Here is a 16,237-nt window from a genome sequence, read left to right as displayed (position 1 = left end):
CGCAGATCGCCGACCTCATGGCCGATCCCACACTAGGATCGGGTCGGGTTTCACGAAACCCGACTTTGCTGAAAGTCGGCGATTTTTGAATTTGTCCGATCTGTTTCGCTCAACCCTAGTGACGACCAATCTTTTATAGAAGAAAAAATCGAGTAGTTTTATAGGTAGTGTTTTAGGTCTAGTCGGCATCAGTGTTTGGTGACGTCCGATCTTGTTGTAGGGAAAAAAAATCATACAGAGTAGTTTTATAGGCAGTGTCTTAGGTTTTGCCTGCGTCAGTGTTTGTTGCTATCACTGGGTAATTTCTAGTGCATTAGGGGAGCATACGTCACATTGTTGCTGACGTCCGTTTTTCTTTTGTAAAAAAAAATAGTTGGCCCAATAAATTTTTAGCAAGTGCATTAGGAGAGCGTACGTCATATTGTGGCTGACGTCCGTTTTTCTTTTGTAAAAAAGAATTATTTGCGGCGGGTAAATTTGTAGAGAGGGCATTAGTGTAGTGAACGTCTAATTTTTTTTTTATACAAACTTTTTTTTTTTACATCTGATTTTTCATTTCATTTTTTTTCTATTTTACATTTTATCTCTGTTTTGTTATAATAAAGAGTACTCCAGATGGACCCCTGTAAATGCAGCAGAGATGATGACATTTTGGGGAATTTTGCTGCATATGGGCATATTAAAAAAAAAAAACAGATTCATCAATACTGGAGTACTGATATTCTCTACAGTACACCGGTATTCCGCATGGCCAAGACAAGGAAAGGTTTTGTTGGGATCCATAAATTTTTGCATTATAATGATAATGCGCAGTGTCCTCACCGAGACGATCCTAACGTTGATCGTCTATATAAAATTCGGCCAGTGGTGGAACACTTCAGCAGAAAATTTGCTGAGGCCTACACACCCCTGTTGGGACATCGCTATTAATGAATCTCTCGTTCACTTCGAAGGGAGGCTAAAATTCTGACAAGACCTGCCAGTAAGAGGTCCTGGTACGGAATAAAGCTGTGCGAGAGTACCTCAGGGTACACCCACAAATTTAGGGTCTATGAGGGGAAGGACACCCAAATTAACCCCCCTGAATGCCCCCCAGTCCTGGGGGTGAGTGGGAAAATTGTGTGGGAATTGCTGCACCCACTGCTGGATAAGGGTGATCACCTCTACATTGATAACTTTTACACCAGCGCCCCACTCTCCAAGGCCGTTTCTGCCATAGGTACAATTGCATGTGGCACCATGTGAAAAAATCAGCGAGGCCTCCCTAAGCCGCTAATTGGGCTGAGAAAGGAGAAAGCAGAGCCCAATGCAGCAACAACATGTTGGTGGTCAAGTATAAGGACAAAAGGGATGTCCTTATCCTGACCACCATACACCGTGACAACAGCACCCTTGTCACTGTTCGTGGGATAACAACACAAGTCCCAAAGCCTGGATCCTGGATTACAATCGGTACATGGGGGGGCGTAGATCCCTCAGATCAGGTCCTTCAACTATACAGTGCCATGCGAAAAGCTAAAGTATGTTAGAAAAAATTGGCCGTGCACATTGTACAGATGACAATGTATAATGCTTCCTTCCTTCAGTTTCAGGAGGATGTCATCAAGGGCCTAATGTTTGGCATTCAAGGAGGTGAGGGACCCAGTACTTCTGAATCTGATAGTGCCCGTATTGTCCCAGGTCAACATTTCCCAGGACAGTTTCCCCAATCAGCAAGGACAGGCCGGTCACAAGAACGGTGCAGATTATGCTCCAAGAGGGGAATCCGAAAGGACACAATTTACCATTGTGAAATCTGCCCTGAGAAACCAGGCCTGCATTAAGGATTGTTTCAAAGTGTACCACACTTCCACAAATTAATAAAATTTGTTTATACCCTGTTGACACAACACACTTTTATAAATCTGATGTACCCGGCACATCTTACATATAACACCACATTATGAATCCATGCACCAGTAAAACAAAAAGCATTATAATCAATACTATAAAACTATGCCTCTAGATAAATTCCTTCAGGGGTGTAGTTTCCAAAATGGGGTCACTTGTGAATGGTTTCCACTTCTTAGGCACATCAGGGGCTCTGCAAAGGCAACATGACACCTGAGACCATTCCATCAAAATCTGCAATCTAAAACGTCACTCCTTCAATTTCGTGCCCTGCCGTGCACCTAAACAGTGGTTTTCCCCCACATATAGGGCATCGGCGTACTCAGGAGAAATTGCAAAACAACTTTTCTCGGTCTCCCATGACAGCACTACGGAGAGAGGGGATCCGCCCTTCAGGGACAGGAAACCTACAGATAAAAGGGTGGTACCTCTCCCTCGCATCAGTTGGTTTCCTGTCTCTGACAGGGAACCTCTTTTCGGTGGTACCTGTTATGAAGACCGATGGACAGGGCGGTCGGGTTCCGGCAGCGAGGAGGCTCCTGCCGCGGCTTGTCCGGCTCCTGAAGCCGCCACCGCTGGAACCGAGGGGTTCTTCAGGGTGTGCGGAGGGAGAATGCCGCCGACTCTGAAATGAGGAAGGGGCGCTGGATCACCCGGAGCTCCTGTGCCGATAAGCGCACGCTCTGGGTGTAGAAAGATGGCCGTCGCTCCGGAAATGCGGCAGGACTTCCGGGTCATCGCCGCGCGCATGCGCGGTAGCTTCTCCCTGGAGGATGTGCGCAGGAGACCGGAAGTGCGGTGAACGCCGGGGGTGGCGCCGGATTCAAATAGGGAGATGGTGCACACATAGTTGTCGCACTATCTCCCTGTAACCATGGAGGACAGCGATCCACAGCAGGAGCTGCAGCCAAGGCAGCAGCACCACAGGAAGACAGACCCAAAGAGTACTAGGAGAAGTTGGTCTAGCAGCTGTTCCACACAGGGCAGCAGATCTGCTGCAAAGACTAACTCTCCTCCTCAAGAACTTCCTCTACCAGACCCGGGCCCTCCTCCAGAACCGGTGCCTCCACATCCGAATGGTGAGTGATCTCCGTGAATGTACATATTTTATAATGGGGTTCCCTCTTCTCCCTTAATAGGGAAAGAAGAGGTTGGAGAAAAAGAATAATAGATCCTGCCCCACCTGTAACAAAGCTTTGCCGGTAACCTGGGACAAAAAGCTTTGCAAATCATGCATCCAACGCTTATTATGTGAGGAGACCCCCACTTCGCATCTGAACTAAAAAATATAATCAGGTCCGAGGTTAAGAATGCCCTTTTATCTTACAAAAAAGGGAAGGAGAAAGTGAAGGAGACGGTACACTCCCACTCTGTCCGTTCCTCATCTGAGGATGCAGATTCGGACGATTCTAATTCCTCCCTATCCTCCTCTGAGGAAGATTCGGGCCGACATTGCTTCCCACTAGAAGAAGTGGATACTCTAGTGAGAGCTGTTAGGGCTACTATGGGGGTTGAGGATCCCAGACCTGATAAAACGGCGCAAGATGTAATGTTCGGAGGTCTGGGACAAAAAAAACGGAGAACATTTCCTCTAAATCCCAATGTCCAGACACTAATTAAAAAAGAGTGGGAGAAACCGGATAGGAGAAATTCTTCGGTGCCCTCGCTTAAAAGAAAGTATCCCTTTGAAGACGAGGCATCCTCTTCCTGGGACAAGGCACCAAAACTGGATGTAGCGGTGGCCAAAGCCTCGAAAAAGTTTGCGCTCCCGTTCGAAGATATGGGTACCCTCAAAGACCCTTTAGATAAGAAAGCGGATAAGTTTCTTAAAGGGGCATGGGAATCGGCTGGGGGTAGCTTGAGACCTGCAGTTGCAGCGACCTGCACCTCCAGATCTCTAATGGTGTGGATTGACCAGCTAGAAAGTCAAATTAAAGACGGGTTACCCAGAAATAAGTTGCTGGATTCAATCCCTGTAATTAGAGCAGCAGCAGCGTTCCTGGCAGACTCCTCAGCAGACTCCGTATGCTTAACATCTAAGGCCGCTGCTCTCTCCAACGCAGCCAGAAGAACCTTATGGCTCAAGAGCTGGCCTGGAGACCTCCAAACGAAGTTAAAACTATGTTCTATCCCATGCAAAGGGAATTTCTTGTTTGGGGAGACCCTGGATGACATCCTCCAGAAAGCGGGAGACAAAAAAAAGGGGTTTCCAAATCTGGGACCAGCCCCATTCAGACAGTCCTTTCGGAACCGGAGCTTTTTCTGTCGTAGACCCCCCAGGGAGCAGAATAAATGGGAAGAAGGGAGAAGAAGGGATAGGGGTTACCTCTTTGGCAACACCTCCCGTGACAAAAAGCCCTCCAAATGACATTTTTTCTACGGTGGGGGGAAGACTCGCATCATTCCTTCCCGCCTGGAAGAAAATATCCAACAACATCTGGATTTTAAATCTCATACAATTTGGTCTAAAAATAGATTTTGTTTCTTCTCCCCCCCCCCCCCCCCGGAATTACATAGTAACAAAAACAAGATCTTCTGCAGCAGAACAAGCAGCATTAGAGAGAGAAATTATTTCCCTACTGCAGAAATCCGTAATTCAGGAAATCTCCCCTCAAGAAATAGGGGAAGGTTTTTTTCTCCCCTCTATTTTTAGTACCGAAACAAATACGTAAGGAATCACAAATTCAAAATGGAAACAATAAAGTCTACAATAAAAATCCTTTTCCCGAATTGCTACATGGTCGTGATAGACCTAACCGACGCATATTACCATGTGCCCATCCACGAACAATCTCAAAAATTTCTCAGGATGGCAGTCTCCATAAAGGGACAAATAAGATATTTCCAATACAGGGCTCTCCCGTTCGGGATCTCAATTGCTCCGCGAATATTCACGAAAATAGTAGCGGAAATGATGGCCCACATAAGGGAATAAAATATATTAATAGTCCCTTACCTGGACGATTTTCTTATTGCAAGCAACTCGGCTCAAAGTTGCAGGGAACAGAGAGACCGAGTAATGACCATTCTGACGGACTTGGGGTGGCTCATAAATGTAAAAAAATCAAAGTTGGAACCCTGTCAAGTACAGGAGTTCCTAGGACTGACTTTAGACTCCCAGGTTAAGGAATGCCGACTCCCAGGTCCCAAAAAAGACAATATATTAACCATGATAGCACGAACGTTACACAATCCCTCCATGACTCTAAGGAGAGCAATGTCGCTACTAGGCTCTCTATCCTCATGCCTACCAGTGATACCCTTCGCACAATTCCACACAAGGGAGCTTCAATGGCACATACTAGAATGGCAGTTAATACTAAAAAAACAATTTGGAAAGCCGGGTCATCCTAAATTCCTCAGTTATTCATTCCCTTCTTTGGTGGGGAAAGAACCAAAATCTGTTAAAGGGAGTCCCTTGGGTGCCAAAAATATCTCGGGTAATAACAACAGATGCGAGTCCCAGAGAGTGGGGCGCTCACATGGGGGACAGAGTGGCTCAGGGAAACTGGTCAGTTCAGGAACTATCAGCATCCTCAAACCAAAAAGAACTTTGGGCGGTGCATCATGCTCTTCTATCTTTCCTAACCTACATTCGGGGACATCATGTCCGAATTTTTTCGGACAACAAAGTGACTGTAGTGTATATAAATCACCAGGGAGGAACAAGGTCTCGATCACTGATGAGTTCCTCCGCCAAAATTATCAAGCTTGCGGAAGAAAATCTACTATCCCTCTCTGCACTACATATTCAGGGTTCAAGCAACGAGAAAGCAGATTACTTGAATCTAACTAAGTTAAAACAAGGCGAGTGGTCCCTAAACCAATCTATCTACAACCAGATCACAGAAATGTGGGGAACACCAACAATAGACTTATTCGCCGATTCCAAAAACAAGAAAGTAAACAAATTTTGCTCACTGAACCCAGAAGGGAATCCACAGGCTCTAGATGCCTTTCTGATTCCATGGACCCACAAATTGACTTATGCCTTTCCTCCAATCATTCTGATCCCGGCAGTCATTCAGAAAGTCAGAGAGGACAAAACAAAAATGATCCTTATAGCCCCGTTCTGGCCAAAAAGAACGTGGTTTTCCTGGCTGAGGATGCTATCGGTCTCAGACCTATGGATCCTACTGAATATTCCAGACCTGCTACAGCAAGGGCCGATCTTCCACCCACTGGAGTCAAACTTGCATTTGACAGCCTGGCTTTTGAACGGAGACTATTAAAAGAAAGGGGTTTCTCAGACAACTTAGCTGCTACACTATTAAAAAGTAGAAAACCTGTCACTACTAAAATATATGGGAAAACATGGAGAAAATTCTTGTCTGTCTCCAAGGTAAAAGTCCAGGATGGGCCTTCAATTGCTAAAATACTTGAGTTCCTACAAAAAGGTCTGGAACAGGGGTTAGCGGTCAGTACTCTTAAGGTACAGATAGCAGCTCTAGGAGCACTATATAACCAAAATATTGCGGCTAACCCATGGGTAAAAAGGTTTATTAAGGCAGTATCAAGATCAAAGCCCTTAATTACTCAAAAGATGCCCTCATGGGACCTAAATTTAGTCCTCTCAGCATTAACGGGTCCTCCATTCGAACCCATATAGACGATTCCCATTAAAACATTATCACTTAAGACCATTCTCTTGGTAGCATTAACATCTGCGCGCAGAATAAGTGACATTCAAGCCCTATCCTCTAATCCACCTTTCACTAAAATATTGGATGATAGAGTCACTCTTAGACCCGACCCGGCCTATTTGCCAAAAGTGGTGTCAAAATTCCATAGGTCACAAGAAGTATCCCTGCCGTCCTTTTGCCCAAACCCAAGAGATGAGAAAGAGCAAAACTTCCATAATCTAGACGTCAGAAGATGCCTAGTCCAATACTTAGATTCCACCAGGGAGTATAGGAAGGAAGGCTCTTTGTTTGTTTTCAGGGTCCCAGAAAAGGATTCCGGGCATCCAAAGGTACTTTGGCAAGGTGCATAAAGGAGGCGATAGCTTTGGCATATTCATCCATGGGGAATACGATCCCGGATGGTATAAGAGCGCATTCCACAAGAGCAGTAGCTACCTCATGGGCTGAGAGGTCAGAGGTATCAATAGAGCAAATCTGTAAGGCGGCCACCTGGTCATCACCATCAACCTTCTTTAGACACTATAGATTAAATCTAGCCTCTGTGTCTGACTTAACCTTCGGACGAAGAGTTCTCGAGGCGGTGGTCCCTCCCTAAGCTTAGTCTCTGCAATTCTCTCCGTAGTGCTGTCATGGGAGACCGAGAAAGTCATAGTTACTCACCGATAACGGTGTTTCTCTGAGCCCATGACAGCACCCGCTTATTCCCTCCCATCACGAGTGCGGTGAGCACCTTTAATTACATATAATTTATATAGTATAGTCTAGGCACGTGGTTCCTCTATTAAGAAATGTTGTAATATGATTTTTTCTCTGTTGTAAACTAAACTGGAGGTCCTCCGATGCTGTGTAAACCAACTGGTGCGAGGGAGAGGTACCGCCCTTTTATCTGTAGGTTTCCTGTCCCTGAAGGGCGGATCCCCTCTCTCCGTAGTGCTGTCATGGGCTCCGAGAAACACCGTTATCGGTGAGTAACTATGACTTTGTGGTCCATTTTCTCCTTTTCCACTCATGAAAATAAAAAAAAATCGTTGCTGAAAAATCATTTTTGTGGAAAAGATGTGATTTTTTTTATTTTATTTTTCATGGCTCTACAATCTATACTTCTGTGAAGCACCTGGGGGATCAAAGTGCTCACCACACAGCTAGATAAGTTCCTTGAAGGGTCTAGTTTCCAAAATGGGGTCACTTGTTGGGGTTTTCCAATGTTTAGGCACATCAGGGGCTCTTCAAACGCAACATTATGCCTGACATCATTCCATCAAAATCTGCAATCCAAAACGTCACTCCTTCCATTCCGAGCCCTGCCGTGCGCCCAAACAGTAGTTTTCCCCAACATATGGGCTATTGGTGTACTCAGGAGAAATTGCACAACAACTATTGCCATCTATTTTCTCCTTTTACACTTGTGAAAAATAAAATTGTTGCTGGAAAATCATTTTTGTGGAAAAAAATGTGATTTTTTTATTTTCATGGCTCTACGCTCTAAACTTCTGTGAAGCACCTGGGGCTTCAAAGTGCTCATTACACAGCTAGATAAGTTCCTTGAAGGGTCTAGTTTCCAAAATGGGGTTACTTGGGGTTTTCCAATGTTTAGGCACATCAGGGGCTCGTCAAACGCAACATGGTGTCCGCTATCAATTTCAACCAATTTTGCGTTCAAAAAGTCAAAAGGTGCTCCTTCCATTCCGAGCCCTGCCATGCGCCCAGACAGTGGTTTTCCCCCACACATGGGGTATCGGCGTACTCAGGAGAAATTGCACAACTTTTGTGGTCCATTTTCTCCTTTTTTGTGAAAATAAAAAAATTGTTGCTGAAATATAATTTTTGTGACTAAAAAGTTAAATGTTCATTTTTGTCTTTCCACATTCCTTTAGCTGCTGCGAAGCACCTGAAGGGTTAATAAACTTCTTGAATGTGGTTTTGAGCACCTTGAGGGGTGAAGTTTTTAGAATGGTGTCACACTTGGGTATTTTGTATCATATAGACCCCTCAAAGTGACTTCAAATGAGATGTGGTCCCTAAAGAAAAATGGTGTTGTAAAAATGAGAAATTGCTGGTCAACTTTTAACCCTGCAGTGTTTAGAATGGTGTCACTTTTTGGTATTTTCTTTCATATAGATCCCTGAAAGTGACTTCAAATGTGATGTGGTCCCTAAAAAAAATGGTTTTGTAAAATTTTTTGAAAAAATGAGAAATCTCTGGTCAACTTTTAACCCTTATAACTTTGTAACAAAAAAAAATGTTGGTTCCAAAATTGTGCTGATGTAAAGTAGTCATGTGGGAAATATTATTTATTAACTATTTTGTGTGATGTGAAATTTTCAAAATTTTCACCAAATTTCAATTTTTTTCACAAATAAACGCAAGTCATATTGAAGAAATTTTACAGTTATCATAAAGTACAATATGTCACGAGAAAACAATCTCAGAATCATCAGGATCCGTTGAAGTGTTTCAGAGTTATTACGTCATAAAGTGACAGTGGTCAGAAGTATAAAAATTGGCAGGGTCAGAAAAGTGAAAACAGGCTAGGTCTTGAAAGGGTTAAGACCGGAATGTAGAAACGCGTCGGTTGGTAGCTCCCTGGGATCTACATGTTGTCCACATTGTGCCTGTTTTTATGAATTTTTTCCATTAAAAGATGAAGCTTTATATTTTTCTATGCTGGAGTACCTAATTTACCTAATTGGTGCAGAAATAATGATACAGAAAATCTGCAACATCAAACACTTGTAGTGGGAACATAGCCTTAATGTTTTTGTTCATTTCTACCCCAAAAAAGAATTTAACAGTGATGAAACAGTTACATGTACTACAAAATGGACTGTTGAAAACCACAGCTTGTCCCACAAAAAGTAAGCCCTCGCACATCTGGGCTGACAGAAATTGTGAAACTTATGGCTCTCAGAATATGGCAAAACAAAAACTTTTTTTTTTCAAAGAGTATTAATTGTACATAAGTAATAAAACTATATAAATTTGCTATTGCCATTTTTATACTGACCCACGGTTAACACTGTGTGCAGCACAGCGATTAGCGTAAAATTTAAAACGCAAAAAAAAGTGACAGAAGTGTTTTTCTATTTTATATTCACTTCCACTAAGAGTTAATAAAAGTGTATTAATAAGTTACATGTACACAAAAATGAGGCCACTGACCACTCATCCTGAAAAAAACAGGACTCATGTGAGTGTCCCTTAAAATAGTTGTAGCTATAATAGGAAGGTAAAACAGACTAAATAATCTGTTATAAAGGTCAAAACTGTCTGTGACACCAAGGAGTTAAAAAAAAAAAAGGCATCACAAAATCCATAATATGTGCCATGCAGAGAGATTGATAGATTGCATGTAGAAAAGTTGGATAAGTGCTGCCTGTTAGAACCAGACCCGCCCAATCATGGATTATCGCCTGGCCTCATTGTTGTGGTTTAACATCATCATGACTAACCCAAGGCTGTAATCCAATGGTGCACTATTTTGTAAATTCTCCACTGAACATTTCTTTAGAAAAATTAGGTGATAGGTGATAAGCACATTAAAATATAAAGCTATTAGAAAGCTAACATTAGAAGAAACATTTAAAAATGTGACAACCTCTTGGCTTAACATAATCTATTAGTCCTTGCATTGAAGTCTACAGTTTGTATCCCTGTCTTTGTCTGCTAGTAATTGAATTTTAATACAATTTGTTTCCAAAGGCAGCATTAATTAAAAAATACATATTTTTTTCTTGGCAGATGACTGTGTGTCAGAGGGACATCTGACAGTTACTGATTTTGAAACAGATGATCATGGTGCCACACCATATACATATGAAGAGCATGACATTATTCCAGATAAACCACCAGCCCTTCGCAGCAAAAATCGATCGTCTATTCCTTATCAACAGGTCCCACCTTCTAAGTCATTACTGACTGTTAAGCAAAATAAAAATAACAAAAGGGATGCTGAACATCAGAAAGCTCATAGAGGGGATAAGCCATTTTCATGTTCAGAATGTGGGAAATGCTTTACCAAGAAAACAAGTCTTACTGTACATCACAGAATTCACACAGGGGAGAAGCCATTTTCATGTGAAGAATGTGGGAAATGTTTTACTTGCAAAGGAGATCTTGTTAAACACAAAAGCACTCACACGGGGGAGAAGCCATTTTCTTGTTCAGAATGTGGGAAATGTTTTACCAAGAAAGCAAGTCTTACGGTGCATCAGAGAATTCACACAGGGGAGAAGCCATATTCTTGTGAAGAATGTGGGAAATGTTTTGCCTACAAAGGGGATCTAGTTAAACATAAAAGCACTCATACAGGGGAGAAGCCATTTTCATGTTCAATATGTGGTAAATCTTATAGCATTAAATCACAACTTGTTAGACATCAGATAAGCCATACAGGTGAAAAGCCATTTTCATGTTCAGAATGTGGAAAATGTTTTAACAAGAAAGAAAATCTTACTGCACATCAGAGAATTCACACAGGGGATAAACCATTTTCATGTGCAGAATGTGGGAAATATTTTACCTACAAAACAAATCTTGTTGCACATAAGAAAATTCACACAGGGGAGAAGCCATTTTCTTGTTCAGAATGTGGGAAATGTTTTAACAAGAAAGCAAATTTTTCTGCACATCAGAGAAGTCACACAGGGGAGAAGCCATTTTCTTGTCCAGAATGTGGGAAATGTTTTACCGACAAAACAAATCTTGTTAGACATAAGAAAACTCACACAGGGGAGAAACCATTTTTATGTCCAAAATGTGGGAAAGGTTTTACCAACAAATCACATCTTGCTGCACATCGGAAAACACATGCAGGGGATAAGACTTTTTAAAACTGAGAATTGGAATATTTTCCTACATGCAGGGAAGTAGCCATTTCAAATTTTTATAAAATTATTTTTAAGTTACAATAAAAGTTAAAGGGAACCGGTCAGGTAACCCACACCCTCCAATCCAGCATCATACAGCTATTGGTCATTAAATTCCCTCCCTAACCAACCCTGTATAACATAATTCAGTTAAATAAATGCTTTATAAAAGCATTTATAACCTCCGCTTTTCCTACGCTAATGAGGGCTTTGACTTGTTGATTGGGCATTTGTTGCCCCAGATCAGTCAGCCCTTTTTACATGTTATCACGCCCCTCTGGTTGTGATAACATAACTTGCACAAGCAGCGTCAGTGCCGCTCATGCAAATCTTCGCATGAGCACCGCTGATTCCAGCAGCATCACTGCTTCTGTGAAGCCAGGTGTACTCTTTCCTGCTCCAGAGGAGCGTACTGCGCATTACCAGAAGCCATCTTCAGAACTTAAGGACATACGCCATATGCACCTCTGAAGCCGGGAAGCATACACCTGGCTTCAGAGATACAGTGACTCTGCAGGAATGAGTGCATGAGTGACGAGGACGCCGCTCGTGCAAATTATATTATCATGCTCACAGGGGCGTAATAACACGGAAAGAGGGCTGACTAGTTTGGGGCAACTAATGCCCCATCGACTAGTCAAAGCCCTCATTAGAGTAGGAAAAACGGAGGTTATAAATGCTTTTTTTAAAGCATTTATTTAACTAAATTATGTTATACAGAGCTGGTTAGGGAGGGAATTTAATGAACGATAGCTGAATGATGCTGGATTGGAGGAAGTGGAGGACCTGACAGGTTCCCTTTAAGTCACAAGTCTAAAAGGGAAAACAATTTACAACACTAAATGATAATGATTTAGGAAATGTAATGACCAATAAACATCAGAAAGTAGAATGTACATAACAATCCTACATATTTCACCATGTATTTAGAATACTTTACCTTTATGTGAACTCTAAGTGCATCTTAAAGGGTTTGACCAGCACTCCTTTTGTATACATGATTGGGACAGTTGCTGAGGCAAACATCAGACACTAAACATGTCACATCTAATAATTATGGTGTCATAATAATCAGATGAGACCAAGTGGGGTCTGAATGGTTCCCTCGTTAACTGTCCTAATCAAGTACAACAGCATTTACCTGCCCCTGATACCAGACCACATAGAGAGAGGTATAGGAACCCCCCTTTAGAACTTGTAACCAAGGATTAATAAACAACTGCTTTTAAGACTAATATCCATCTCTTTGTATGTGTCTTTTTCATTGTCTATTTGTTAAAGGGAATCTGTCACCACATTTCACCTATCTAAACTATTAACATGGGCATACAGGATATAGAATGCTGAAACCAGTCCTACCTCTATGTCTCATATCAGGTGTACTGTTGCTGAGAAATCATCTTTTATCGCTTTATATAAGTGACACCTTTCAGGCTCTGGGGACGACGCGGCCTGGAGGATAACTCTGCCTCCAGAGCTTATGTTAAATATAAGGAGGAGGTACTCGTGTGATGTGTAATGGTACCGTCACACTTAGCGACGCTGCAGCGATACCGACAACGATCCGGATCGCTGCAGCGTCGCTGTTTGGTCGCTGGAGAGCTGTCACACAGACCGCTCTCCAGCGACCAACGATCCCGAGGTCCCCGGTAACCAGGGTAAACATCGGGTAACTAAGCGCAGGGCCGCGCTTAGTAACCCGATGTTTACCCTGGTTACCATCGTAAAAAACAAACAGTACATACTTACATTCAGCTGTCTGTCCCTTGACTTCTGTTTGCTGCACTGACTGCTGGCCGCAAAGTGAAAGCAGAGCACAGCCACAGCGGTGAGTCACCGCTGTGTGACTCACCGCTGTGCTGTGCTTTCACTTTCACTTTGCGGCCAGCAGTCAGTGCAGGAAATAGACGGCAAGGGACAGACAGCTGAATGTAAGTATGTACTGTTTGTTTTTTACGATGGTAACCAGGGTAAACATCGGGTTACTAAGCGCGGCCCTGCGCTTAGTTACCCGATGTTTACCCTGATTACCAGTGAAGACATCGCTGAATCGGTGTCACACACACCGATTCAGCGATGTCTGCGGGGAGTCCAGCGACGAAATAAAGTTCTGGACTTTCTTCCCCGACCAGCGACAGCACAGCAGGGGCCTGATCGCTGCTGCCTGTCACACTGGACGATATCGCTAGCGAGGACGCTGCAACGTCACGGATCGCTAGCGATATCGTCTAGTGTGACGGTACCTTAATGGTTACCAGTGTGATGTATAATGGCCTCCCTCTGATCTCACTGCAGAGCTGCGTCTGACTATATCTGTATATCTGGCACACATCCAGCTTCCTTTCAGCTTCCAGCTCACCAGCAGACAGGGTTGTAATGTTACATTAAAGCAGAGCTGAGAGAGAAGCAAAAATGTGTTTGTAAGAAGACAAATTTAATTTCTCCTGTTCTGTGTTAGTTAATTGTCTCACTGGTAACTCCCCTTCATGTAAAATAAGCTCAGGAGGCAGAGTTATCTTCCAGGTACCATCCTCCCCAGAGTTTAAAAGAGATCATTTATATAAAGTGATGAAAGATGATTTCTCAACAACAAGGCACCTGATATTAGACACACAGGTAGGACTTTATTTCAGCAACCTCTAATAGTTTAGATAAGTCAAATGTTGAGACAGATGCCCTTTAGGATATTGTTGTTGGACCTGTATAGTTGAGGGAGAGCTGGTATGGTTTGTATTGAAGAATTACATTAAGGAGCTCAGGTTTGTTTCCGTTTTTGAAATTATCCTTTTATAGGAGACTAGTATAATTACCCAGCTTTACAGCTTTCATTTTTAAATTTTTCCTTTTTGTTGCAGAAATATTAGCTTGGAAAGTTTAGGCTATTATTTATGTTATAGTTCAACTTTGTGTTACCAGAGATTTGTCTCTCAGCGTATGTACTTCCTTCTCAGAATGGAGTTGACAATCATAACTAGGCTGCATTCTGCATGGGAAAAAAGAATACACCCTCCTTTCACCACTGATGTCTGCAGCTATGTAGAGATACCGCAGAGCTATGTATCATTATAAACTCTTCCAGATCTCATCGAACGGCAGTCAGTGAGGGAGCAGGATCAGAACTGAGAGCAATGTGATGAGATCTAAAAGTGTTTGTAATGATATTGGTTTGTCTCACGTGGTGAGGTGGATCCTCCCAGCCCTAGGACTGGGTGAGCACACAGGTCACGGATGTCGGTATAGCAGGCATGTAAGTTATGCAGGAAACACGTACTGGAAGCACTGGAGACCACATGCAGACAAGACACCAGGAAGCAGATATGGAGCAGCTACCATAAGCACTGACGGCTTCAAGCAGACAGGACATCACAAAGTTGATAAGGAGCAGATACAGGAAGCACTGGAGGACACTGAAGAACTCAGAGTCTTAATACCAAGACATGCGTGTGCGTCTTGGTAGGCTTTATATAGAACTAGACAGATGATCACATGAGGAGCACGCTGGCTCACTTGCAAAACCTGAGACTGAGCACAAAAGAGTTGAGGGGAGCAGAGTCTGGACCCTTGACAAGTGTGTTACAGTAGCCCCCTCCTCTTATGGCTCCTCCCAATTGAATCACTAACAGCTGAAAGAGAATGAAATCAAATGGTAAGGAAAGAATGACCATCGTGATTGACAGAGATTCAGACTATGAACAGACTTAACATACTCCAGTTTTTGTGGTCAATATAGATAGTAACTTGGAGTGCAAGTCCTTAAAGAAGATGTTGCCAATCTTCAATTCCCAATTTTGTGACTAAGAATTTAGATACCAATAAAATAATTCTGTTCTTCTGGAGAAAATTTCCTGGAGAAGAATCCACAGGTATGATTTTTTGCTCTAGACGTATCTTTCAAGAGAACTGCTCCTACCCCAGTAGCAGAGGCATCCACTTCAAGGAAGAAAGGTCTGTCCACATCAGAATGGTTCAGGACAGGTCCAGTCAGCAGTATGTTGGCTTTTTGCTTAGAGAAGATATTGTGTAGTCCTGACAGGCCACAGGCAATTTGCAGGCAGTATGTGCAGAGCAGTTTAACAGGAGGGGGCTGAGGTAGAGGTTTCAGGAGATTGTGAAAACAGGATAGACCCCCACAGGGTAATTTGGTCAGGAGACCAGTCAATGACCGATGCATGAAGACATAGTCATGGAAGTCCCAAAACCAACCGTGCAATAAAGAGTGGAAAAATTGAAAAAGAAATGTCCTCAACGTGTAGTGTATAGTGCACCAATCTGAAGAGTTTCCTTTTGTTTGTCTGGAATTAAATACCACCATCAGGATTACAGGGCCATTTGCAGAGATTAGTTTTTGATGATTCTGCAAGGAAACAAAAGTAATTTTCAGCCTTCTGGCCAAAGAGAAGTCCAAGAAACTCTCTGCTGCTCTAGATTGAATGAATGTTTGTTCTGTGAACACAGAGGAACCAAAGGAAACAGACATAAGCACACGCAATTTATCTATGGTGAAGAATAGAGTTACTCCCAAGGCAATATTTCCCTTCTCGCCTAGGGGCTGAAGTTTACCTGTTTGGAACAGTCAGTGCAAGAGTGATCCAATACACCACAATATAAACAGAGTCCTTGTTAAATATGACAGATCTTTCTTCTGTTGAGAGAGTACATATTGAACTAAACAAATTATATATATCCACTGGAGACTAATGATAGATGCTGTGGTAGAATAGTGATATATATTTTCTAGGAAAATAAATGGCAGACCATTCGGAATTAAGTTAGGAAAGACCAAAAGAGAAAACACGCACCATATGGCCAAAAAGATAATCTAGGACATGTTGGTGAAGA

General features: G+C 42.7%; 1 protein-coding gene across 1 annotated transcript in view; it reads left to right on the top strand.

Moving 5' to 3' along the window:
• LOC138663749 (zinc finger protein 665-like) overlaps positions 1–16,237 on the top strand; it is an 80,537-nt gene that overhangs the window by 21,370 nt on the left and 42,930 nt on the right. Inside the window, exon 7 of the mRNA XM_069750078.1 lies at positions 10,272–11,279. Within this exon, the coding sequence (XP_069606179.1) occupies positions 10,272–11,279 (1,008 nt within the window). The remainder of the gene's footprint in view (positions 1–10,271; positions 11,280–16,237) is intronic.

Source organism: Ranitomeya imitator, chromosome 2 (genome assembly GCF_032444005.1).
Source record: "Ranitomeya imitator isolate aRanImi1 chromosome 2, aRanImi1.pri, whole genome shotgun sequence".
Taxonomy (NCBI): Eukaryota; Metazoa; Chordata; class Amphibia; order Anura; family Dendrobatidae; genus Ranitomeya; species Ranitomeya imitator.
The sequence above is the reverse complement of the archived record's forward strand: the minus strand, read 5'-3'. Positions and strand labels throughout refer to the sequence as shown.